Raw genomic sequence first — 26,009 nt, forward strand, 5'->3', positions numbered from 1 at the left:
ATGGCCTAGCACTGTAATCTGTCGGCGGCCGAAGTGGCACTTTGATGAGCTTAATTGGAGCCCAGCCTTGTGGAAGACGTCAAGGATAGCTGCGGCGCGCTCAAGGTGTGTCTCAAGTGTAGGAGAAAACACAAGGACGTCGTCAAGGTAACAAAGGCAAGTTGACCATTTGAAGCCTTGAAGCAGAGAGTCGGATCATCCATTCGAACGTGGCCGGGGCATTGCATAAACCAAACGGCATAACCTTGAATTCGTAGAGGCTATCTGGAGTGACGAAAGCGATCTTTTCTTGGTCTTGCTCATCGACAGAAAATTCCAATAACCAGATTGAAGGTCGATGGACGAAAAGTATTTGGCACCCTGAAGACAATCAAGAGCGTCGTCGATTTGCGGTAACACGTAAACGTCCTTTTTAGTCATTCGCTTTAAGTGGTGATAATCAACACAGAAATGCCATGTACCATCTTTCTTTTTAACAAGCATGACCGGCGATACCCAAAGACTTGACGAGGGCTCAACAATGCCTCTGGCGAGCATCTTGTTTACTTCCTGCTGAATAACTTTCCGCTCTGCCTTGGACACGCGATACGGTCAGCGGTGAATGGGAACAGCATCACCAGTGTTTATCCGATGCTTAACAAGGGATGTTTGACCAAGTGGTAGATTGTCAGTGTCAAGTATGTCGTGGTAGGAAAGCAAAAGGTGATATAGGGTGGCTGCTTGGTCAGGTGCGAGGTCCGGAGCGACCATGGGACGTAATGGGCCGTCGAGGTTCAAGGCATCCTGCGGACAATATGAAGGCAGCAGACAACTTGCCCTGTCAGCTTCATATGGTTGTGACTAACAAAACATCGAGCCCCTTGGTTCCCCTTATTCCTCTCTCATTGCATAGCAAGAGCCTCGAATTTGGCAGCCTTGATGCCACCAGGCAGGCAGAATGAAGGTTGATAAGCCAGTTGCCCACTCCCAAGTTCACGTAACATGTGATGTCTGCGGTGAAAAGGTAGTTGTACATCTGCCGACGTAGCCATGAGTGGCACTGGCTGACACTCCCAGGTCTAGATATAGTGCACATATGCAAGTACTCAAGAAATTAGACAAGGATAGCTGTCATCGTAGCAGTAAGAGCATCGTAAATACATGTCATGTGGAGGTTGTGTGTTTGGCTCCCACTGCTGAAAGTTTCAATTTTTAGGGATCTCTTTTCTTGGCACTTCATATGGTCTCTCTACTGTGTAGACGTACTTGCTCTGTTACATTTTGTATTCTTGCTGTGAAGAGAATTTAATTGACAGCAATGCTCATTCTTTTGCCTTCCTCTGTGTGTGTCTCTTCCGAACAAAAGGTAACAGTGCGGTTCATGAAACAGGTCGAAGCAGATGCACAGAGCACTCACTTAGAACTGGCTTATTGATGTCTTGAGGCAGATTATACCTATATGTGTTTTTGAAGAAAACAAATACACAAAATAATGCCAAAATGGGGTATGTAGTCAAAGTTGGTGGTGGACCATGTCACTGCAGCAGATAATTCATACGAAGCCAACAAGCTCTGATACCAAGGACAAAATAGGGGAAATTACTTGTGCTTAACAAATGAAATAAAGAAAGAATAAATAATGGAAATGAGAGCGGATGAAAAAGCAACTTGCCGCAGGTGAGGAACGATCCCACGACCTTCGCATTTCGTAAGAATCGTTGCAGGATCGTTCCCCACCTGTGGCAAGTTGTTTTTTCATCCACTTTAATTTCCATTATTTATTGTTTCTTTATTTCATTTATTACGCAGAAGTAATTTCCACTATGTTGTCCTTGGTGTCAGTGTTTGTTGGCTTATGATATGTCTCATAAAAAACGTGGCCCCACAGTTAACCCCCTTTCTTCTCGTTTTTTGCAGCAGATAGAGCAGCTCTATCTTGTACATGTTGACTAACCTCACGCTTACACTCTTATCTCATGTACTACACTCGACTTCGATTAATTCAACCGGGACAGGACCGACAAAATTGATCAAATTATTTGGCAGGTCGAATCAAACAAAATGAAGAAAAAGAAAGGCCAACACACTGCTGATCCATTTGGCACTACTTGCCCGATTCTAACATTCCCCTGAACGAAATGCGTGCCTTAATTTTATTTGTCCAATGTAGAAAATTAAGGTAGAAATGACATTAAAGCACCTAAACAAACTGGAAATCTAATGCGCACCCAATTCTTTTGCAAGAAAAATGGGCAAGGGTCTAATATGTGTTGCACCATCTGGCCAATTTCCTAAAGTCAGCTTCGCCGCATGGTTTTCTTTCTTGGGTCAGCTTCGCCACACTACCTCCGTATTATGTGGTAAAACTTACAAATAACGCGACGGCAATATTTGGTTGAATTTTCTTGTGGAAAAAGAATGCTTGTTGGAGTCGGGTAACTATCATATTCAGACTTTGTGAGCGATAGTTATTGCTTGAAAATCTGCCTCGGGTAGGCCGAAAATGGGCGTTTCCGATGGCAGATAATGTGTGTTCGGTGCATTCAGTCTCCTAGGCTTAGCTGAGACAGACACTGCCATTAAGAGGAAGCTTTAGCTCGGGTGCTTGTAAATACATGCAAAAAGAGAATTCGTTTTTCTCGGCAACCACTGTACCAAATTTGGCAAGTGTTTTGGCATTTAATAGAAAAAATTAAATTTGAGCGACTGTTGGTTTTGAATTTTTTATTTAGGTCGTCAATTTTTTATTAAAATGTGGCAAAAATCGGAAATTTTCAGAAAACGAAACTATCAAGTTTACAACCCTGTCACTCGGCAATGAAAAACGATATCGCAATAATGTGAATTGCATCTAATACTACATCTAAAGCGGACAAAATTTATATGTTACACATGAATCTTAAAAGATTTAATAATATGGAAATACAGCTTTTGCGTAACCCTTCTACAGAACGTAACAAATTCATTTAAGATATAAAATGATCTACCAAATTTGTTCGCTTTCAATGATCTAGTGGATGCCATTTACAGAACCGCGATATCTGTTCTTGATGCAGAGCTATTAATTTGTAAACTTAGTGCTTCAATTTTTTTTCAGACTTGCAAAGTTTTGAAAGTCTTTTTCAGGGGTTATCGCAGGTTTTTGAATTTTACATGTATTTGAATAGGCCGCGTCGGAGTTGGGACTGAGCTAAAGCTTCCTCTTAATGGGGTTGCTAATGGGGTCACCATACACAGCATACAATACAATGGTGTCGACATACACAGGTGCGTGTATGCTGACTGGTCAGTTATCCAGCGAAGGCCAATTTTAGGCTCAGAATAAGAAAAGTTTCTGCCCATAGAAATGTATGGTTGCCAGCCGGGGCCTTCGGTCGGAATTGAAATTAACAGAAAAATCGAATTAATCGTAGTTGAATTAATAGAAGTCTGCTGTATTTCTTGTGCATGCTGCTTTCATTGCTTTCATGAGGCAGCAGGCAGTGAATGAAATTATGGTAGAACCTTGTTAATGCATGTTTCTGTTACATTTTCCCAGCTCTTATCTTCGGAAGCATCAGTCTCATTTAGGGTCACACATATCAGGTTCCTGTTTTTATGTTTCTCTTTACAATTGTTAAATTCAAAAACTGTGGCAGCACACCACCAACTCAGCATGGTCTAGCGCCGGCACCTACGGTGACCACGAAATTTTTTTACTCAAAACAGTCATATTGCAGAATCTGCTATACGGTGCTGAAGGTCATCACCAGTTGCCATCTAAACATGGTTCCCAAAGCTGAAAGCTAAGAGGAGGTAGACGAAGGCACAAGGGGTTGCCCTGCCCCTGCATTTGTGGACATTCTCTCATTACCTTTGATAATGTGTGCTGCTGCTTGATATACGAGGCTGTGCAAAAACTGAAAAAGGGCTGCAATTGGTTGAAAAGAGCGGTTATTTATTGAAGATTCTACTCGAGCACCATACGAAAATTACAAACTCGACCTAGTATGGTTCCTAGCTATGATTGCTCCAAAATGGTTTCAGCAGGCAATTGAACCATTAAGTAGCAATAACAAACTTGAACGGGTTCTTGAACTTCAAGAAGTGAACGGGTTTTCAATAGTTTGTTGCCTTCCTATTCAACTTCAAGTAGGGTTTTGTGGAAGAGTAGCTTTTTCCCTCATGGGTAGTGCTGTTCCAAGTGTGTTATCAGACGTTATGTTTTCCCTGCTCATACATTCTTTTCCTGTGGTCTTCTAAAAAACACAACAGGGTTGTACTGTAGTTCAGATTCTTTTCTTGGCTTTCTTAGTCCATCATGCTCGTCGTGGGACTGTGAAAATGCTGGAGGCCTGCTCTCCCCACCACTTTATTGATGGAATGTGGCTCTTTGTGCTACATAGTACATGCCACTTCATGCACACGTGCGATGACATATCGTGCACACACGAGATGATTGTTGCCACTTTCTTGCTCATGTCTGCTTTTGGTTGCATCTATTCTCAGTGTATCAGCATGATGTTGTGCCTGTGAGAACCATGCCCTTTTACAGTAAAACCTCGTTACTACGAACACCACATTAACAAAATTTTCAGATTAACAAACTTTTCGGAAATCCTTTGCTGACTTCTTACGGTTTCAGTGTCAGAATATTTCAGTACTACGAACTTCAGAATACCGAACGTTTCAGAAGAATGATCGTTATCCACTTTCCTTATTACTGTATCTACTCGCATAATGATCGTACTTTTTTGTCAAAAAAATTGCTGCAAATTCAGGGGTGCAATCATTACACGAGTTAAATTCCCAGTGAAAAGAAAAACATTTTTGACCTCTTTGTTGACAACAGGTCAACAAACAGGCGGTTGCTGCTGTAACAGTGCAGGACACCAAAACAAAAATGGCGGCCGGTGGAGCAAGCCGAACGCGCCGAATGAAATTTTCTTTTTGTGAGTACATTACGCCCATTGAAACAGCTTCTTCCGTATCAGTAATGAATAATATCGTTAATATGGTCAAGTCTGTGGCAATAACGTAGCCATGTCCACTTTGAGGGGACAGAAACAGAGATGGGCGTGCTTAGCTGCCAGTGACATAGAAACACATGGCGGGTATGCTGCAGAAACTGCGGCATTTGTCTTCACTACTCTCCTAATACGGCATGTTTCCACTAAGGGTGGGTGAATATCTTAGCTGTGTTACAAGCGTCAGTGTATGTATAGGGTACACTTCTAATGTATCAGTGTAAACGTGGCTCCTGTTGTTGCCACTCGCGATTTGTTGCGTGCCCACGAGTGCAGACGAGAAGAATCGAAAGATGCCTTTTTTGTTGTTGTTGTTGACCATAACCATTATGAAGCCTACAAATAATAAAGCCAAGGCAAGTTTTGTCGTAGCGTTTCTTTGTCATGGAAGTGTGAAAAGTGATGGAAGGAATAAAAATGGGGCATCTGCTTAAGAATGTTTGGTGCGTGCAGACCGCTTGGTATGTCTTTAAGAGTCACACTTTGCACTTTCCGGATGGTATCGTTTACACATGCTTGTGCATTGGAATGGTTCAGGTGTCTGCCTCAAGTGAGGCAGTTGTGGTGTATACGGCAAGGAATGTGAAAAACCAGCCAACAAAAAGAAACATTGTGTTTTGGAGGTGACATAGAGCTTCCTCTTTGTTGGTGGTTTTCTCAGCATCAGTGTCTCTTTTGCATGTGCCACTCTTACTATACTGTGCTTCGGTGGTGCGTGGGGGCGGAATCTATGGAAAGTAGTAACAGCGCAGGCCAACAGCGATGTTTTCGTGAATAGCTCAGATCGTGTCTACTTATGAACTGATGGGCTGGTGGCCAGACTAGTTAATTTTAGGGATTTCACTGTAACAACCTTTCAAAATAATGAACAATTTACCGTGGTCCCCTGAAGTTCTTTATGTAAAAATGTCACTCTACTGTCTATGATGTTTTCGTCATCTGAGTGTGTGTCGTTAATTCCACTTGTGCAGAGCGAGGACGTGTGGGTGAGCGCGGCGACCGCACAGGAGGCAGCCGCCAAAGCAGCTGTAAAGCTGGGAGTTGAGCGGGAGGATGTGTTGCACCTGCGACAAGGTGGCTACATTACGAGATTCTATTATTGTTCTTGTTATCATGTAGAGAGTTTGCTTTGGCCACAGAGTGTTCCAACTGTTTCACTTCACTGCTCTGCTCATTAAGCGTTACCTCCATCACTTGCTTGCATTAAAGGGTGCCTCACCAGGCCCCATCAGGAATGTTGGTTATAGACTGGAAGGATTAAAAAAGCCATTTATGGGTAGGGAGCGTACTACCACAAGAATTTTTCAAATGGGTTGATTGTTAGAGAAAATAAGAGAAATTGAAATACCACATTGCCACGTTGCTAACAGGCGAGCGGAACAGGCGAGCGGCATTGCCCGCAAGCGACAGTCCTTCCCTGCCTTCTCCCCACCGAAGCCCGGGTATCATGGCATGTTTACCGAGTGAACCCCGCTTCAATTTTTATTTCTTCTCTCCCTTGTTTTCTGTGCGGTGCATGTCTAGCAGTGGATTTGCACTCTCTGTATTGGATGATTTGCTGAAGGCCCTGCATTGCTCGAGAAAGCTTGTTGGGTGGCCCAATAGCAACATCATGGTGGGGCGATATTGTGCACTTTGTGCAGTGGATGTGATGTTGAAGAGTAGCACTGTAGTCATTGGTTAAAAATGTAATATGCAATATATATTTGGACAATATTTTGAGTACTGCGAAAAAATGATGGCACCACTTTTAATGCAAAAGCATTCTATGCCCCATTACGCGAAAATCTGTCTGCGTCATTGTACCAAAAATGGCTGACAGCACAAAGAGTAAAAGCATGTTCAAAATGCTCGAATTGAAGTCAAATTTCTCAAGGAGGTTCCTTTACACAAAGTAAATGAATGACTTTGAAAAGAAAATGTGATAAATTTTGGTCAGGGTGGTAATCAAACCTGGGCCTACGGGGTGCAAAACGAGCATGCTTCACCGATGCCACGGCAGCTGCACAGTTCTGGCTGATTAAAGGTGTGCCTAGTACCTCTGTCATTGCATACATTGTGTCGCAGCCATCTGGCTGACTAAAGGTGTGGCCCAGTATGTGCATCATTAGGCATGTGATGGTGCAGGCAATAGGGAGAAGGTGGCGCCACGTCATGAGTGTATAACATCAGTGCAATCATGGCATTCCAAGGTCTACAAATGGTACTACGTATAATGCTTTCACATTCCCACACATTAACAGTCTTAAGTGTCTGCTGAATTTATTGGAACCACTTTAAGTAAGTAGTATCAGTGCACGAATACTGAATATTAGATTTCAAATGAAATGTGACATCGAATCAAGGATTTTAAAAAAGCTGAATATTGAATCGAATATCACAAAATTTAATGCAAACTTTTACGCTTCCAAATTTTGGCCAAAAAAACATGGTGCTGCACATGCTAAAGAGGCTAATCACATTCCTTAACAAGAACCTTGCTAGCTGTCAGTAACTTTGTTACCTATGAATTGAGATGCATAGTATGGTCTACTCTTAATAGGCAGTTTTAGTTTAGCGTACACAACTATATCATATGCTATACGCTGTAGTATAGCATACACTATGCAGCGCGCGTTTGTTACAGTTTTAGTTGCCCTGCGAGATGTTCTGATCTCGGAGGCCATGTGCCGTCGTTGCGGCCATCTCCCAACTGGAGTGATAGGTGGCGCCAACATCTCGAATGTTTCTTTCGTTGGGCTTCGACTCGTTCGAAACGAGAAGAAATCTAAAAAACTATGCAAGGTTATCCACTATACTGTGTCGTCGAAGTGGCCTGAGACTAAGTGAAAGCCGTTTACACAGTCATTTGCTACGAACGAAGTGAATTTTGCAAAAGCAACGCCAAATTCAATTCCAAGCGGGCAGCCGGGACCATTGCCATGTTTCACGAAAACTACGCAAGCCACGCAATGACACTAATGCTAAATCTGAGAAATAATGTGCGTACGCTATATGCTATGGGTCGTTTAGCGTTCTGCGCATGCGCAGTTAAGACCCGCTGTATTGTAGCATATGCAGTGGTATAGCATACGCTAAACTAAAACTGTCTATTAAAGGGATCACCAAATTAACATGCCAGCACTGATAACATTTCGTATACGAAGGTCTGGAAAATAATGTTTATCGATAGAATGTCTGTCGAATAAAATTAAGTGCCCTCTTCCTTCTGGAGCTTCAGAAATAGTGAAGTTGTCCTAAATATCAATGGGGTTTTCAGTTTAATAGTGGGCCATGCGGCGCTTAATGGCAATCTGCTATTGCTTAGAAAGTATTGCTTTCCAGTTTTCTTCCTGAAGATAGGAGGGTTTTTCCATCTTTATGGAAGGTGATTTTTGTGGATTATCGTCAGCTCGTTAAAGCCAATCTGCACGACAGGCTAAAGCAGGGAATACTCATCACGTCACTTGGCACCACTCCATGCAGCCAACGCTGACAATAAAGAGTTCTCAAATCGGGAGGACCCACAGCAAGTTCGTGTGACGTCCCATGTCCACATTCTTCTGCCATCCATGTAAATGCTTCTGCTCCCCAGGGTCAGCATGCTGTCACATCATATCTTCAAGCCCGCCATGTAAATCCAAAGCTAGTTTTGTGACAGGTCGCTCAAAGCTACGACAAGAGACTGTTGTGAGCCTACGACCAGTATTTGGAACAAGGGGCCACCGTACGGTATTTCGTAATGATGGCGGCGGTGAACATGCAGTCTTCTTCCCGTGCACTCTCGTTTGTTAGTGAGGCAGTTTGTCGGCTTTCTGAGGGTTATGTGACAGCTGTGAATGGATCTGCATTCATTCGGTAACCACAACTTTAGTCGCCAACACCCAATGATGCAGCTCCAATTAGGCCTAATGGGCTAGCCAGTGTGGCGAATGGTGTGGCCGTGACGAAAATTTGCTGCCTACCGATGTGATAACAGGCCGCAAACTGTCGCAGAAAGCTTGTCACATTAGCTCCTGCAGATGGCTCACCAGTGATTGGCTGTGAGATCATGCGTATGGGTTATATTGACGGCCATTGAAGTGGCATTTGGGTCTGTGGTCAACCAGCTGGCAACTACGGCGAGCGTGCATGCCAAGTTGGCCTGTGTGCTCACATGTGTGTAGAAAACTCCAAACTGCACAAATCTGCATGTGTGAGCACTGAACTTGCGTATTCGATGCAATCAGCGTGCCTTCCGGTGGCTAATCTGCCCGATCTTCACTCATCCTTCTGTGCTTTCCATGCATACTGCTTTTGTTGTTCCCTCTGTTCGCATATTGTTGATCGTTTAGATCAGTCTGGTTGACCTGATCGAACCTTGTACTGATAAACATTGTGCGCTGTGGGAACACTGCGCACAGCGAGACTCTGACCATGGCCGAATCATTCGTCGAAGGTACCAATATTCTAAAGATTGAATATTCGAGAATTTAAATATTAGATACCCGATTGGCAAATTGAATCATTCGGATGTTCACTATTTGATTCGCAATAGAATATTCAAGTATTTGCACAGCCCTAATTTTAAGTATCGCCTAATTATCACACAACTACAAGCAAGGTGCTGCAGCCATGGAAACAACGTGTCAACATGCTGAGCACATGGTGGGCCAACAGCCACCTCATGGAAGTGGTTGTAACCATAGCAACAATGCAATGGCCTTCGAGATCGAATCGCATGCCGCCTGATCAGAGAGGACATGGAAAGGTCATCAATAAGCTGAGCATGCAGGCCTCTCCCCTGTCTTTTCTATTCAGCTTGATCTTTCTTATGGCCACTGGACAACCCAGCTGTCCACTGAGCAGTGAGATAGTTATGATGCTTTCAGCCCTTCATATCCTACCTCCTTCTGCACAATAAACTACTATAGTGAAACCTCGTTAATACATACTTGGCGCGGGAATTTGGCATAACTACGCACTAAACAGTAGCGTGTACTAACCGATAAGTACAAATTTGTGTCCCCCGACGTGCACCGCTGCTACCAAGAAATAAATAAATGCTGTCGCCAACTGATTTTTCGGACTCCAAAAACATGGACATGCTCGATTATTCAGTCTGCTTTGCGGCACCACCATTCTCCTCATAGTCCATAATGTAGAACGACTGCCGAAAGTTTGGACACCTTGCAACCTCTCGTCTGATTTTTCGGACTCTCCTTAAGCCAACTCAATCGATGGCACTTGCACCATGCACTGACTCTGACCGGTGCATGGTTCGACTTGCTGAACACCATTTTTGTACTGAACGGAGCCTCCTTGCTGCCCCACGAAATGGCGCTACTGCAAATCCCCGCTCATCATCATCGTTTCTGCCTGGTGTGGTAGAGTGGCTACAGCAGTTCTGGTCTCAGCTTAGTAAGCCATGTCAAGACAGTCCAGCAGCTGATTTGTTTCTTTCTAGTGCATAAATGCACTTTTTATTAAAAAAAAGAAAGGTGCACGTTAGAATTGTGCAAATACGGTATTCGCTGCAGCCACTTACGCAAAATTATACACAGCGATGGTGGGGCTCTGTATAGGTATTTAACAGACGTAAGCTAGAGACGCACGGTTTAGAACCTGGTCTGCAACTGAGTGTTGTACACTCGCACATGCTATGTCTATGTCATGTGATCTATGTGAAAACGACAGTGACATTTGTACTCCAGCGAAGAAATGTTAGAACATGATCAACCTGTTTCATTCATCAATGCAGTACAATGTCGCACATTTTCTATGTAGCGTTAGCTGCTACAAGGAAAGTACTGGTGAAGGTGGGCTGATCCCGAAGACAGTGTGGTCTAGCACACTGCCTCAGAGTGCAAGCTGTCACGAGGAAAGAAGATGAGGAAGTGGCATGGGATGCGAGTGCCAGAAGTTTCAAAGCGCTGGCTGGCTTTGGAACAAGAAAAATTTGCGTGCGATTGTGGCCTAATGGTTAGAGCATGGGCTGCTGTGCTCGACGGAAATGTTTAAATTCCACCCTAGGTCACACATTAATATTATATTTATTAAAACAAGACAAGACTGGAACCTACCGACTGCAAAGCACCTAGAAGGAAGCAAAGAATGCTTTGCATTAAAAACTGAAATAAAATTTCAATGTATTTGGTACGATTGTACCCTCTATGGCCAGAAATAAGGATGGTCCCAGTTGTTTCAGTCTTCAGTAATGTAGAATGATGTTCGGGTTTTGTATGGTTAATAAGAAGTACCACATATTGGGTTCCTCTTTTGTCCTAATTGCTAAGAAAGTATGAGGAATGATTGGAACATTACCCGTATTCTCCAGAACTTAGGAACACCAGGAGTGCCACAGGAGCTCCACAGAACCTACCATAGAGAGCTGAGGTCCCATGTGGTGTGTGGCTTGCATGGGTTTGACTAAAACCAAGCAAGAGAGACGTTCATGGGAAGCTGGTGACTTGAACACAGTCGATGGCGGTCGAACAAGGCGTCTGAGGCTGGAGCTGACGTTTTGCGAAGGGCAGTTCATCAAGGCCCCAACGAGGACAAGTTTTCACCTTGAAGTGTTGCCTCCACCCTCAGCAATCCCTAGCTCGACCACTGTCAATTACTTTGACAAAAACTTTGCACCACAGCTTCACGTCTTGCTCACAGCTTCTTTTTCTCTCTTTTTCAGATGAAGATGTCCTGGATACGTGGTTTTCTTCGGCTCTTTTCCCGTTCTCAGTGTTTGGCTGGCCACATAACGTAAGCACCTCTTGTAATGGTGTGCTGGGAGAATGGGTCGTAGAAAGTGTTGCCTGGAAACTCCCAAAATGAGCTGCTAGGACCCCTGGGGATGCAATCTTGTTTTTAGATAAACCATTGTGCTCATAAAATTATGCCACGTTCAGAAATTCATCATACGAAAGGGAAATATCGTGCCATAAAAATGAACTGCTAAGCCTTTTCTTTGAGTGTTGCCATTTTAATGCTTCAGCATTTTCATGTTATGGGTACTAGGCGTTTCATGAATATATATACATATATATATATATAATTTTGGCAATTATTATAGACTCGATCTCTGCGCAATTTCTACCCGCTGTCCCTGATGGAGACCGGACAAGACATCCTGTTCTTCTGGGTGGCACGCATGGTCATGCTTGGCAAAGAACTCACTGGACAGCTGCCCTTTACTAAGGTAAAGTCTACTGCTCACGAATACATGACACCATACTTTTATGCAACTCAAAATGATAATGAGAACACTGAAACACTTGATGTAAGAATTCTAAGGGAACACCACGAAATGACCAGTACTTTTTTAACTGATGCTTCAAAATGATGTATACTTGAGACCGTCGGTGCATATCAAATGGAAAACAAAAGGATTGATACAGGATGACAGCAAAAATGACAGGATGATGGGCTGTGCTATCGACAGTGAGTTGTCCTGTCATTCTTGCTGTTATCCTGCATCAACACATATTTTTTGTGTGTACGTGTTTATGTGGTTCTATCAATGAATTTTAGTGCATTGGTACTAGGTGGCTGTTTATTGCAAGTTAGAGACTGACAGTTAAAATATTTATGCTGCTATGAAGCTTGCCAGTAACTTTTTTTTTTTTTTTAGGGCTTGATGTCTAGGACCCTTTCTGATGCAAAAAGGAAGGGGGCGGGAGAGTAAAAAATATATCGACACCTTCTAAAAATGGGCTCCTATATGTGCCGTAACATCTTCGAACATCCTCTACTCCTTAGGCAGACTCGTCGGCACTTTCGATGTATTGTTTCATCATTTTTGCTGGCATTGCACCCTGCAAGTGCTTGTCCTTGCCCCTCCAACTTCTGAAAGCGATGTTGCACAGTCACACCGGAAATATGGTTTCGCGATGTAAGGAGGAAATGCACCATATGGTAGGTTGTGCACCATCACAGTTTTTGGATGCAACAACCAGGAAGGGAAGTGTAACAAGCGGGAGGCTAAAATGCTAGGACGTGTGACCCTGTGGGAACTAAATGTGTTTGCAGTTTGCAACTGTTATACCTGGCAAAACATAAACAGGAAAATATCCCGAGATTCTACTATATATATCTTGCTCTTTCGTACGGGTTTTAAAACCCCTGATTAAAAAAAAAAATTTTTTTTTTGGTCTGTGCTATGTCAGTGATAATTTTCTAGCTAGCACGACATCCCATAGATGCTAGCCATTTGGCACTTGCATGCACACCGTTCCAGGTTTTTTATGAAATGGGGAAGTGTTGGTTGTTAAAGGGCCCTGAAAAGCTTTTGGAACATGTTGAGGAAACAATGCTCATCTGTTAACGAGACTCATTTGAGCATGTGAGCCAAATATTATTGCACTGCATGCAGCGGGGAATTTACAATCTCATGTCAGAAGCAGTGAAAAATCCCTTGCCCTCTCCTTCGTATTGTTGTTATCATGCAGCGTCATTGCAAGCAACTGAACCCACAACATTTCACAATTTTACAATTTTACAATTTACAATTTCTCAGTAATACAGTTATTGCTCATTTGAGTTAAATTAATGAAAAATATATATGTCTGCGATCTCAAAAAGACAGGAATGCCATTTCACCTTTGCACGGCAGGTCTAAACATGACAGTCGCATGTTACCACGTCTGCTGTGCGTGGCTTCCAAAATGAAAAGCGTAGCACAGATGCCACGGCCGCCACTGGGGGCCACCAGGAGCCATCTCCCGTTCACCCTTTGGGTGGAGCCAGCGGGGTGTTTCTCCCTTGTGCCCCCTTGCCGTCTTTCCTGTGTAGCTTCCAGTGTGCGAGTGGCAATGAATGGAGAGAAAGCCACTGATTGATCTGATAACTACATCTAACTTCGCTTGTGCTTGGAGGATTCGAAATAATCTTGCTGCAGGAGTTTCGTGAGGGGATGTAGTTTGATAGTGATATCATTAGAAAAGTTTTTCAAGGTCCCTTAAAGGGACACTAAAGAGAGAAAAAATATTTGAGCTGCATTGGTAAATTATTCTTCCACAATAGCAAAAACAAAGCTAATAAAAGAAAGAAAAAAAAACACTTGCCATGGTAAGAGGTTTGGCAAGCCCAAAAAAATTATGCGTGGTTCTGCTATCGCAAACACCAGAGACCAGCAGAGCTTGGGGAAGGCCAGTAAAGTAGTTGCAAACCACACACTTAGTCTAACTTTTGCTGGGCTTTGCCCAGGCGCGCTGGTCTTGGGTGTTTGCGGTAGCAGAGCCACACAGAATTTTTTTTTTTTCGACTGCGAGAAAGAGGACCGCTGAAGCGAGTACGCTGATTGACAATCACAGTTCGGTGATGCTGCAATTGTCAAGAGAAGCCCAGCGAAGTTTTAACAGCTCCACTGTAAAAAAGATGCATAAACAAAAAAGACAGGTGGCAACACCAGCTTGAACTTCTCACACCAGCTTGCTGCGACGTCGCAGCTTTTGACTGCGCCTACTGATGTCTAGTTAGTGTTTTACTGATAAAGGTGGACTACAGTGTGTACTACAAGAGCCAAAGACTGAACTTGGCAGTTTTGAACAACATTTTACTGAGCCACAACAGCCCAAGTCCAAGAAGATACTAAATCTCAATAATGTGAACTCGTTCAGAATTAAAAGAAGCTCTTAGAATGGAGGACTTGCATGCAGCACTGCGTTAGGCGGCACGTATGCGCTGAGCTAACACACGAGTCACATGTTCCGAAAGTGTGGCTTCACGACAGTCGTGCTGGTAGGAAGCTACACTCATAGACAAAATTTGCATATAACCCGCACCCCAACTTCACTGTTAAATTCTTTGAACTTTTAGTGCACTGAAATATAGTACTTGCTACGGGAGGTGGTAGCAGCAACTTGCACGCGGCCACACTGCGGGTTCAGAGATGCCACTGCATGAATTCGTGCTGCTGAGAGCATGGTCAGTGGCTCAGTGTGTGGCCCAGTGGCTCAGTAACCATTGCAAATGCTTACACATTCAAATTACTCTATATTTTCGCATGTTGGAGTGTCTAAAATGTTCTCTAAGTTATGCCAGGGCCTCAAGTTTACTTTTGAACTGCCCAATGACAGCTGCATTCAGTTTCTGGATCTTAAAATTTTATTTTCGTCAGATGACTACATATGCTGGAGATACAACCCAAGATAGAAGAAAAGTGTTTCGCCTTTCGATAGCGCACATTCGAAATTGATGAAGAGGGGCATAGCCACCACATGCCTTCAGGGTGCTTTGCAAAAGTCATGTGTTCACCAAATTGAGCACAGCGTGTCGAGTCATGTAAACAGATTGAAACATGTAGGATTTCCAGTGTCTGTCGTTTCATCTCTCTTTGAGACATTGCTTCAAAAATTAAAGCGGGGAAGGAAGTGCCCAACCAAAGATTGTGACAAAAGACCTGTACATGTAATTCCATATCTCCATAAAGTTTCACATAATTTGAAAAAGGTCGCAGACCGACACAATGTCAATCTAGTTTTTTCAGTGCCTTGTAAATTGTCAGCAGTGTGTAACCTTCAAAATAAAGAAGCACTAGAAACATATGTAATGTCATACTAATCACTGAACCAATTATACCGAATGCACTTCGGATGTTGTGTATCAGACTCCCTTACATGGTGGATGCATTTATGTAGGACAAACCGGCCAGTGCTTCAATGACAGGGCTAGACAGCACAATAATGACATTAGAAAAGGATACGGTAGTCACTTGGCCGAGCACTGCAAAAAGTGCGCATGCACACCCTTGTTTGGTGACACAACTTTCTTGAGGAAAGAAAACACAAAAACATAACGCGAAATAGTTGAAGCATATTTTATAAGGAAAGCAGGCGACAAGTGCGTCAGCTGTCCATCTTTGGTTTCGCAAGAAAAAGAAGTGACGTTTCTTTCGAGATATCTAGGAACTGATTGACCATACAATCGTGTGTATTATCTGAATCATTTACAATCTTTTGTGTGTATGATGATGAGTGCATGATGTACCTGATGTGCAGAGCGTAAATAGGTGATCGTTTGTAATAAACGCCAGTTGGAAGTAGTGCCAGTCCTGTCATATGTGTTTCTTTCGTCTTCGTCTTTAGCACGCTTTTATGAAAACTGTCAAGACGAATCAACTCACCCAAACCAAGGTATTGTTGAAAAAAATGCTTATGTACATAGGTTTAGTGCACGTTAAAGAATCCCAGGTGGTTAAAATTAATTCAATGCCCCACACTATGATGTGCCTGATAATCAAATCATGGTTTGCCATGTAAAACCCCAGAATTTAATTTTTATTTCATAGCTGTTTCGACAAAATTTTTAACCGGTAAAGCTGATTTGTTCTTGGAGAGGGTTTAAGTCGCTGGCCGCAGCTCGTGCATACTTACATGGTTCAATTTAAATATCCAGATATTCATGCCTTGTTTTTCTTTTCCTTCTTTTACAGGTGCTGCTGCATGGCATGATCCGGGACTCAGAAGGGCGTAAGATGTCCAAATCTCTTGGCAATGTCCTTGATCCACTAGACATTATCCATGGAAAGTCTCTACAGGTGCATGTTTTGCTGTAATTTGATCAAAGTTTGCTTAACGAGTTGAAGAGCGAGTTGCAATGTGTGCACTGCGCTGTCCTGTTGACAGGCACTGTGAGACAACAGCGCAGTTGACATGCACTACTGAGCTCGCACATTTTGTTCTGCTTTCCAACTGGTGTAATTCAGTTACTAACAACTTGTACCACGTGACCTCTATATATATTGTGGACTACTTTTATGCGTTAATTTTTAAGGCTATAAATGTATGCTAAACTTTGTCACTGCAAGACTGAAGGGGGGCCATTATATTACCTTTCCTGTAATAGTTAGAGACAGAGAAAAATAGGCATTTGGCTTGTAACTGTGTCTTGAACTGTGCAGTTTTCAATTTTTATAATTAACCGGGTGAATGACTACTTTGTTAATGCCTCTAGATGCCTCTCTCAGAGATTGGGACTTAAAGATGCCTGTGTTGGGTGTTGCTCTCTGAAGGTGCTTGTCTTGGTGTGCTAGCCAGGGATGGTACGCTTTGGCTATTTTTTCGAGGGTACTATTACTTTCGCAAGATTTTGCATGTCTATTAGCAGATGCATTGGTGTCTCCAGACGACAGTGTTCCTGGCATAGTGCCAGAAACGCTGTTGACTGGTGACACTGACATGTCTGCTACTAGACATGCAGAATCTTGCAAAAGTATAATTCTATTACCGGAAGTGATCGCCCCAAGATACCACCCCAGATGTCTTGCAGCATTGCTTTTGCTTACCGTTAGAAGAATGACTTGCATGCAAGAATCCTCTCTGATGCAAGATTCCTCACTGTCTCTGTGGCTGGCTGTATGTAAGGGAAAGTGCAGGTCGAAAAATTGCATTTTTAAATGCTTTCTTGGATTGAGGTGGCAAAATTACACTTTGACATTCTATTTTCAAGTGTAAAAAAAAAAAATCGAGGCAACCAGAAGACTGCGAAAAATTATTCTAATCGAGGCATGGTACAGGGTTCGTACACCTTCTTGAAGTCCTTGAAAACCTTTGAATTATGAAAAAGGGATTCAAGGGCCCTTAAAACTCCTTCAAAAAGAAAAAAAAAATTACTCTTTGAATTCCTTGAAAAGAGGGTTCGGGGCGGCTTTTGAACACTCAAAGTAACTAACTCGGCATTGAGGCTATGCTATGGACACTATCGGGGAACAATCCTAGATAATGTATATTTCCGGTGTGTCACTAAGCAATGCAATCCGGCGTGTCCACAGCAACCAATGACAGGTGTGTTTAAATTACCACTGCCTTCATGGAACTAGACAAAGCCAGATCAGGCGACCAAGCTGCACCACTATTTTTTTTATTTTGCTAGTTGGGTCACACCATGGCCATCACAGCTCCATTTTTTTTAGCTCTAGGCTCCCAGATATACGTGGCAGAAAGTAAGTTTCAGCGGTTTGGCTATAATGTGACGAGTATACAGTCAAACCTCGATATATCGAACACGGATATATCGAATTATTGCGTATATCGAACACTTTCTTTATCACGTGGAAAATCGCATGCATTTTTAATTTTTTATTTCGAACGGGGCCGGATGTAAAATGGATATATCGAACTCCGCCGCCCCAGACCAAGTGCGCTCTGTTGACAGGAGGCGAGCTTTCCCGCAACACTCTCGAAGATAGCGGCGGCGCGATGGGCGTTCCGGACTTTCCGGACCAGGGTGCCTCGATGTCCTCCTCGCCCGGAGCGGCGGGCGAGGAGGACATCGAGGCACCCTATTCCGGACGGCTGCGTACGACAGCTGCCCACATCGGTTGCGCCGAGGGCGCCATTTGAACGTGGCGGCGTACACACGCGGCGGCTTGGAGCCAGCACGGCCGCCTCGATCAAGCGCGCACGGCGGGGCAAGCCGCCTCGATTACGCGCGCACGGCGGGGCTTGCCCCCGCCGTGCGCGCGTGATCGAGGCGGCCGTGGAGCCAGTTGGAGCGCTTTGTCGGTGCTGAGCCACACAGCATGTGCATTGAGGACTTCGTTGGCGGTGACGACAGCACCGGAACAGTGGCGGAGTTTGCTCGAGCCGCCCATCGCCGCAAGCCGCACGCGTGCGGTTGCGCGAAATATTGCACGTATCAAACACTTGTGCACAAATTTCGGTTTACGATGTGTAAGGTATACACTGTGCACACAGTGTAAACGGTAATTTGTGCACAAGTGCTGGATACGTGCAATTTTTCGCGCGACCGCAAGCGTGCGGTGCGGCTTGCGGCGATGGGCGACTCGAGCGTAACCGTTTGGACTATGTTGAGGACGCCGTGGTCAAGCACGCGGTTGCCAATATGAAGTAGGCTACGCTGCTTCAGTACTTTCAGCAAACAAAATAAATACTTTGTTTGAAGCTTCATGTGAGTATCTATTGCGCCACGATTGGTTCATTGATTGATTTGTGCTAGTTTTTGACGCGTTTTCTACGTGATTTTATATATCGAATTCTGGCTATATCGAACTATTTTGCGATCACGGCGCTGTTCGATATATCGAGGTTCGACTGTATTTGGCTGAAGCCAGGCACTGCTAACCACTATGCTAGAAGCTGATTGGCATCATTACAATGGGAAATTCAACTTTGACAAGGCACTTAGAGCTTGAGGTGTGCATCCTGATTGGCAACTGCTTAGCTGGAAGAAATGGCAACTAAAGAGAAGGCTATTTCACTTTTTTCCAGTGTATGTGTACAGATGAGGTTTTCTTCCCCCTCCTTGAAATTTGGCCTTTGTCATCCTTGAAGTCCTTGAATTGTCCTTATCATAAGAAGCCAACAAGCAATGACACCAAGGACAGCATAAGAGAAATTATTTGTAGGTCTTAATTGAATTAGAAAATTATAAATAAATGGAAATGAAAGTGGATGAAAAAACAACTGGCAGCAGGTGGGATATGAACCCACATCTTCACATTACGTATGCGATGCTCTTTACCAGTTGAGTTACCGTGACACTGTTTTCCCATCCACTTTCTTGGGCATTTATGTATGCCTACTAGAACGGGGTTAGCCAGCGCCACCACTCACACATCCTATCTACTGTAGACGTCATGTAGTACAGAAACTTTTTGGGTGAAGACAACCCATCCATAGACCCCCGCATGCTACCTGACGGCACAGAGCTGCCAGATTCGAGACACTCGCTTCACCCATGAGTTTCATCATCCATGAGTTTGCTTGTTGGTGCAGAAAGCCTGAAATTTTCAGGGAATTTGGGAAAAGAACGAAATTTTCACCCCAGTTGCTTATGGTACTGGGGTGATTCTTATCGCCACCACAGCCTCATGGCTGTGCTGGAGTTGGGCTGCATCACTGCTTCGCCCAGCGACATGCCGCTTCCATGGCTCTGCACCATGCCTTTTCAGCCTTGACATAAACAGCCGCTAAAAGCGCTCTCTGGTTGCCTTGAGGTGTCTTGGGAAGATATAAGCGTGCCCCCGCAAGTAATGGGGCTCCCAGACTTGCTGTGCAGTTCATAAATATCCTAGCCATCTTCGGGTGGTGGCAGCTGCTTTCCTTCAGCGCTGTTCTCCTGCACTTTACACTTGTGATTAATTCAGTGAAAGTATAAGCCAGTCTTTTGTGCTTAAAGTTGCGATTTGTCACTTTGTAATCTCTCAGCACCTATAGTCATTGCAACAAAGCTAGTGGTATGCCAAAAGGAAACAATGTCTTGACTGAACCTGTACAATCCACAAATAATGGTGTTGTTTTGCTGGTTTTGTGAGTGTGAGCTTAGCCGGGGCATTGGAGTATTATAACAACATGATTCAGTTAAATCTGGTAGTGCATCACACCTGATTTACAGCTTACCGGTAGTACCTGTCTGCAATTATGAGCTGACATATAGTAACTCTGCAAGCTACAAACTGTTTTTCTTTTGCCTGATCAACCTCCTGTGCCACGTCTGTCAGGGAATTTTCATCAATATAGGCAGGGGAAAAGCTGCAAAATGGGGGAATTTCAGCCTGCCAACTTAGCACCATGGGATGTTACATTAACACCCTGGAGTGTTATTAAATAATTCAGTTTTAATGTGGACGAGATACCACAAGCTGGTATGAGCAAGCATACTTTTTTAAAGTTAACTTATAAAATTAAGCAAACAAAGCTCAGCTTATTTAGGAGCAAATTTGTCAACAGGAAACAGAACTCTGCAAACTTTAAGTTTCGTCGAGGATCTCTGATATTGATGAAAGTTATTTTTTCCAGGTGCATCACTTTTTGATGTTTACCACAAAAGGGTCTACCATTACTTTCTATAAAATGCCTTGCAGATTCCAATGTACTAAGGGAAAGGAATAAGACAAGAAAAGCTTCAAGGGAACCCTTTTTCTCCTTGTAACTGCACTGAGGCAAAATGCTTTTTAAAGATATTTTATGTGAAGATACTCCTGGAGGGGTGCCCCTTTGTGTCCACAGTGTTTTGCAACTTAAGTTAATATGTGTTGCAAGACTCTTTCAATTTGGACATTCAATAATTCTAAACAATTTAGCATGCCCTACAGAAAATGGGTAAACAGAAGTCAACCATAGAAAATCCATCACTAATTTGGTATGCAATCTGATTCTTAAAGACCAAAAGAAGAGCTCCAGTTTTTTATAAGGGCCTAGGTAGTGAATATTGAAGATTTTCCCTAAATTTGGTTCCTAAGCAAATGAAAAATGTCATTATTTATCATGGCATGGGGGACTGCAATGTGTAAAAAGCCAGAAAAGGGGTGAAGTGGTGGTGTTCTCGTGAAGCTGGTTTGCATAAAAGCACAGCTGGCTGTATGTGCTGTCAAATGCTACCATGAGCAGAAACATGGACTGGCCGATTTTTTTTCTTTATCATCATCAGCAGCAGCGGCTGCGGCGGCGGCAGCAGCGGTGGCGCCTGTTTTATGCCCACTGCAGGATGAAGGCCTTTCCCAGTGATCTCCAATTACCCCTGTCCTCCCTGTCCTGCGCCAACTGATTCCAACTAGCGCCTGCGAATTTCTTACTTTCGTCACCCCACCTGGTCTTCTGCTGTCCTTGACTGCACTTCTTGGCGCCCATTCTGCAACCATAATGAACCACCGGTTATATAACCTATGTGTTACATGACCTGCCCAGCTCCACTTTTTTCTCTTAATGTCGATTAGAATAGTGGCTATCCCCATTTGCTCTCTGATCCTCACTGCTCTCTTCCTGTCTCTTAATGTTACGCCTAACATTCTTTGTTCCATCTCTCTTTGCGGGGTCCTTAACTTGCTTTCAAGCTTCTTTGTAAGTCTTGTTGCAAATGGGTCGCAAGCCCCAAGGGTAGCATTGGCCTGGCGGCCTGGGGCACAGCTGGAAGCATCCGAAGGTCCTGGCAAAGGATGAGTCGACTGCTAACAGAACAACTTGTTTATTCTAGCATCGCAAAAGAGCGGCCGGTCAGGTCGACCGAAGTGGAGTAACGGGAGACCACGTTACTCGGCTGAATAAATCGAAGCTTCTCTCTTGGCGTCCGGGGGCAGCTGCTTTTATACTCTCGGAGTCGAGGGCAAGAAGGAACGGCTCGGATGAGGCGCACATGACGGCGGCGCACGGACACGTTGTGACAAGAAGTGACGTATCCGCCGGGCCGGCGCCGGTCAGACCTCCTCGCTTCACAGTTGGGGAGCTCCTCTCCCCGGCTGCCGCGCTTTGACAAGCGTGGGCACCAACATGCACACACACACGCACACACGAAGACACGTGGCATTGAAACATGCCTGGACGCGCTTGCCAGGAGGCGTTGCGGCAGCGCTGAACTGGCCAAAATGTCCGCCGCTTTGAACGAAGCCCCGGCGTCCGTTGCATCCGCGCCGGCTATACCGCACGTCGGAGGCGAAACGTAACAGTCTCCAAGTTTCTGCCCCATATGTTAGTACCGGTAGATTGCGTTGATTGCACACCTTTCTTTTCACTGATAATGGTAAGCTTCCAGTCAGGATCTGATAATGTCTGCTGTATGCTCATGAGAGCCAATGCACTAGCGGATGATGCTAAATATAGGGTCACTGCCGCGCTTCCCAGGGCAGCAAATATATGTTGCGGCCTATCATAGCATTAGTGTAAAATGCTATTGCAAACACTTATTGTAGACCTTGGCATGGGACATAAATGAGTGCTGTGATAGGCCACAACATGCATTTGCTGCCATGGGAAGGGCAGCAGTGACCCTATACTTAACGTCATCTGCTATTGCATTGGCTCTCTTGAGACACACATGACAATGAACACAGTTTTTGGCACCAGTGAAGTGCAGCAGCTACTATATTCTTTAAATGTTTCCACAGACTGTATTCTTTGCGCTCCCATAGACAGTGTTATTAACACCCCAAATTTGCCTGTAAGAACTCCTTCATATTTAAGGAAGGAACTTTGCAGAAATTTAGGGCTGCTCCTTTGTTAAATGTGACTTTCTGGCACTGTAAAACAATTTCTTGAGGTTTACTTATATTTCAAACGGATACGTCCTGTACATGATTCATTGCTTGCAGGACATGGAGGCAACAACTAATGAGCTGCACCGGCAAGGCTACATTGGTGAAGAGGAACTGCGCAAGGCATTAAAAAGCCAGCGGCAGGCATTCCCCAATGGCGTCACTAAGTGTGGCAGTGATGCGCTCCGCCTGGCTCTGCTCTTGTACGACGTCACAGGTAGGCTCATTCGAGTGTTGGTGCAGTGCTGCTTATTTGTTTGAAGAGTAGTATTTAGCTGCCTTTGATGACAGCTTGAAGTTACGAAAGACAAGAGAGATTCAGTATATTGGCTAAATTTCAAAGCGATTCAAAACCTAAAGCTATAACGGGTTATGCACAACAGACTTATTAGAACTTCTATGGTGGATGCAGTGTACTTCTGTTAATTAGTTTCCAGATTATTCGATTTTCGGTCCAGACTGAAGGTGTCCCTGCCGGCACCCATGCATTTTTATGTGCAAAATATTTCGCGGTTTTGATATTGAAATTGAACACTGGCACATAATTCAAACTTCACTGGTCAGGGATCGCACCTTGTGCTGCCCTTGGCAGCCAAGATGTCCCGTCACGAGAGCTACTCTTGAGTGCCCTCACAACATTTGTCACCAACTAAGAGAAGATCCTTGTAGCTCACCAGAAGCAAAACTTGAATCAGGACAGAAAGCAGATGCAAAGTTCAGCACACCCCAATGTTGTAAAACCAGTGGTGTTCTGGATCAGTGAAATATGCTGTCGAAGTTTGCCTCTGAGCAGTCCTCTCATCTGTGAAAAACCCCAATAACTCGCTGCCAGGTTCAACGCTTAAAGAGGCACTAAAGGCAAATATTAAATCAAGCTAAAGTGATAGATTACCGTATTTACTCGCATAATGATCGCACCCCTGAATTTTGTCGTCAAAATTCGCTTTTTTTTATTTCCCGTGTAATGATCGCACCCCGAACTTGCCGCAGCAATATATCGTGTGCCACGTCTAGCTAATAATGATCGCACTTACCATGTGTCGAATGCTACGCGAACGACTCTTCAAGACAAACCAAGCAGTCTGCACGCACCAAACATTCTTAAGCAGATGCCCCATTTCATTCCTTTCATCACTTTCTGCACTTCCATGACAAAAAAAAGCCACAACCAAACTTGCCTTTATTATGTGTAGGCTTTATAATGGCTGTGGTCAACAACAACAAAAAAGGCGCCTTTAGATTCTTCTCGTCTGCAATCGTGGGCACGTAACAAATCGCGAGCGGGAACGATAGCAGCCACGTTTACACTGATACGTTAGAAGTGTACCCTATTCATACGCCAACTCTTGTAACACAGCTAAGATATTCGCCCACCCTTAACGGAAACATGCCGTATTAGGATAGTAGTGAAGACAAATGCCGCAGTTTCCGCAGCATGCCCGCCATGTGTTCTTATGTCACTGGCAGCTAAGTGCGCCCATCTCTGTTTCTGTACCCTCAAAGTGGACATGGCTACGTTATTGCTGCAAACTTGCCAATATTAACAATATTATTCATTACTGATACGGAACAAACTGTTTCAATGCACATAATGTACTCACGAGAAGAAAAAAATTGCGTTCGGAGCGTTCGGCTTGCTCCGTCGGCTGCTATTTTTGTTCTGGTGTCCCGCACTACATACAGCGGCAGCCGCGTATTTGTTGATCTGTTATCATCCCGCAGCAAATGCGAGATGAAAAAAATTTTTTTTCTTTCTCCAGGAAATTTAACACGCGTAATGATCGCATCCCTGAATTTGCATCAATTTTTTTGGAGAAAAAGTGCAATCATTATGCGAGTAAATATAGTAGTGTTCAAGGATTGCAAGGTGTCAATATTATCGCAAATAGAGCCTTAATACTCTAGAAATTGAGGTAAATGCAGGAAAGGATTAGAGACTCCTCTGGGACTTTTCAAGAACTTGCCTGATGACAAAAGCACTCCTGAATTAAATTCGATCACTAGTACTCAACCACTTGTTGCAAAAAGCATCCTTGTTTTGTAATATAAGACGAAATAAAATGCTACTTGCCCAATTCTATTTCACTTTTAGAAAAAAAAAAAACTCCTTGAAATTACCCTTGATAACGATGCGAGCGGTCGAAAGGTTTCGTTTTCGCTCGACTCTGCACCGCCCACACTTTCGTGTTTCGGTAGTTTCATTGTCGCGTACTGCTGCGCTGGTTTTGCTGGCTTGCAAAACTTGCACAAACTGTAAGTAGCAGAGAATTCAACTTCCATGTGAAGTCGTGGGATGCCCGAACGGTCTACGCCACTTGGCCAAAAAGCAGCTGCAGCGATGAATCAGCTGCTCTGGCTTTATCTGTGTTGGCTCGGTACCGCTGTCTGTCGGGCGCCGTTTTACTCACTGACGGCATCAAAGGGTGGTGATGGCATATGCAACGTCACCACTCTCTGATTGAGTGGCGGGAGATTTGAAATTCAAAAAAGGTATTCGGAACCTTCAGATGCAATTTTCTCGCAAACTAAGTATTTTCTTGGTGTGAAAGAAGCGTTGCGAGGTTTCTGGAATGGTATTTAAACAGTCCACGTCGACTTAGTATTAGCATTTAGTGTCCATTTAAGACCTTACCTGTACAGAGAGCTGGCTAAGTCGGCTTAAAAGCAGACACCAACTAACCTTCAAGACATTTAGTGGTGAACGCACGGACGTTGACCCCGAGGTCTGTGTGCACTGGACGGAAGAGCGTTTGTGCCACATATTGAAAATTTATAAGCCAGAAAATATATTTAATGCGAATGAAATTTAACATAATAACATTTAAGAATGACACGTGCACCAGCTAAAGAAGAAGCAAGGAGCAATTAACTGCGCTGCTTGCCGTCTACATGACTGGCACAGAAAAATGTTGCTTGCTCATCCTAGGGAAGGCATCCAAGCCACGCTGCTTCAGAGTGAAGGTGCTCCCGTTTGACTACGCTGTGAACTCGAAAAAGCGTGGATGACAGCTGAACTTCTCAATTTTTAAGTTGGATAAATTTTCGCACAGAAATCTATGCGTAGTTTTCGTGGTTGATCACTG

The 26,009-nt window shown here is 43.9% G+C and overlaps 1 protein-coding gene across 1 annotated transcript in view; it reads left to right on the top strand.

The window, feature by feature from the left end:
- The window catches only part of LOC126516495 (valine--tRNA ligase, mitochondrial-like), a 169,552-nt gene that overhangs the window by 94,462 nt on the left and 49,081 nt on the right, over positions 1-26,009 (top strand). The window contains exons 14-18 of the mRNA XM_050166625.3: positions 5,957-6,059; positions 11,632-11,702; positions 12,013-12,138; positions 16,372-16,476; positions 22,984-23,143. Coding sequence (XP_050022582.2) covers positions 5,957-6,059; positions 11,632-11,702; positions 12,013-12,138; positions 16,372-16,476; positions 22,984-23,143 — 565 coding nt within the window. The remainder of the gene's footprint in view (positions 1-5,956; positions 6,060-11,631; positions 11,703-12,012; positions 12,139-16,371; positions 16,477-22,983; positions 23,144-26,009) is intronic.

This window comes from Dermacentor andersoni, chromosome 1 (assembly GCF_023375885.2).
Source record: "Dermacentor andersoni chromosome 1, qqDerAnde1_hic_scaffold, whole genome shotgun sequence".
In the NCBI taxonomy this organism is placed as follows: Eukaryota; Metazoa; Arthropoda; class Arachnida; order Ixodida; family Ixodidae; genus Dermacentor; species Dermacentor andersoni.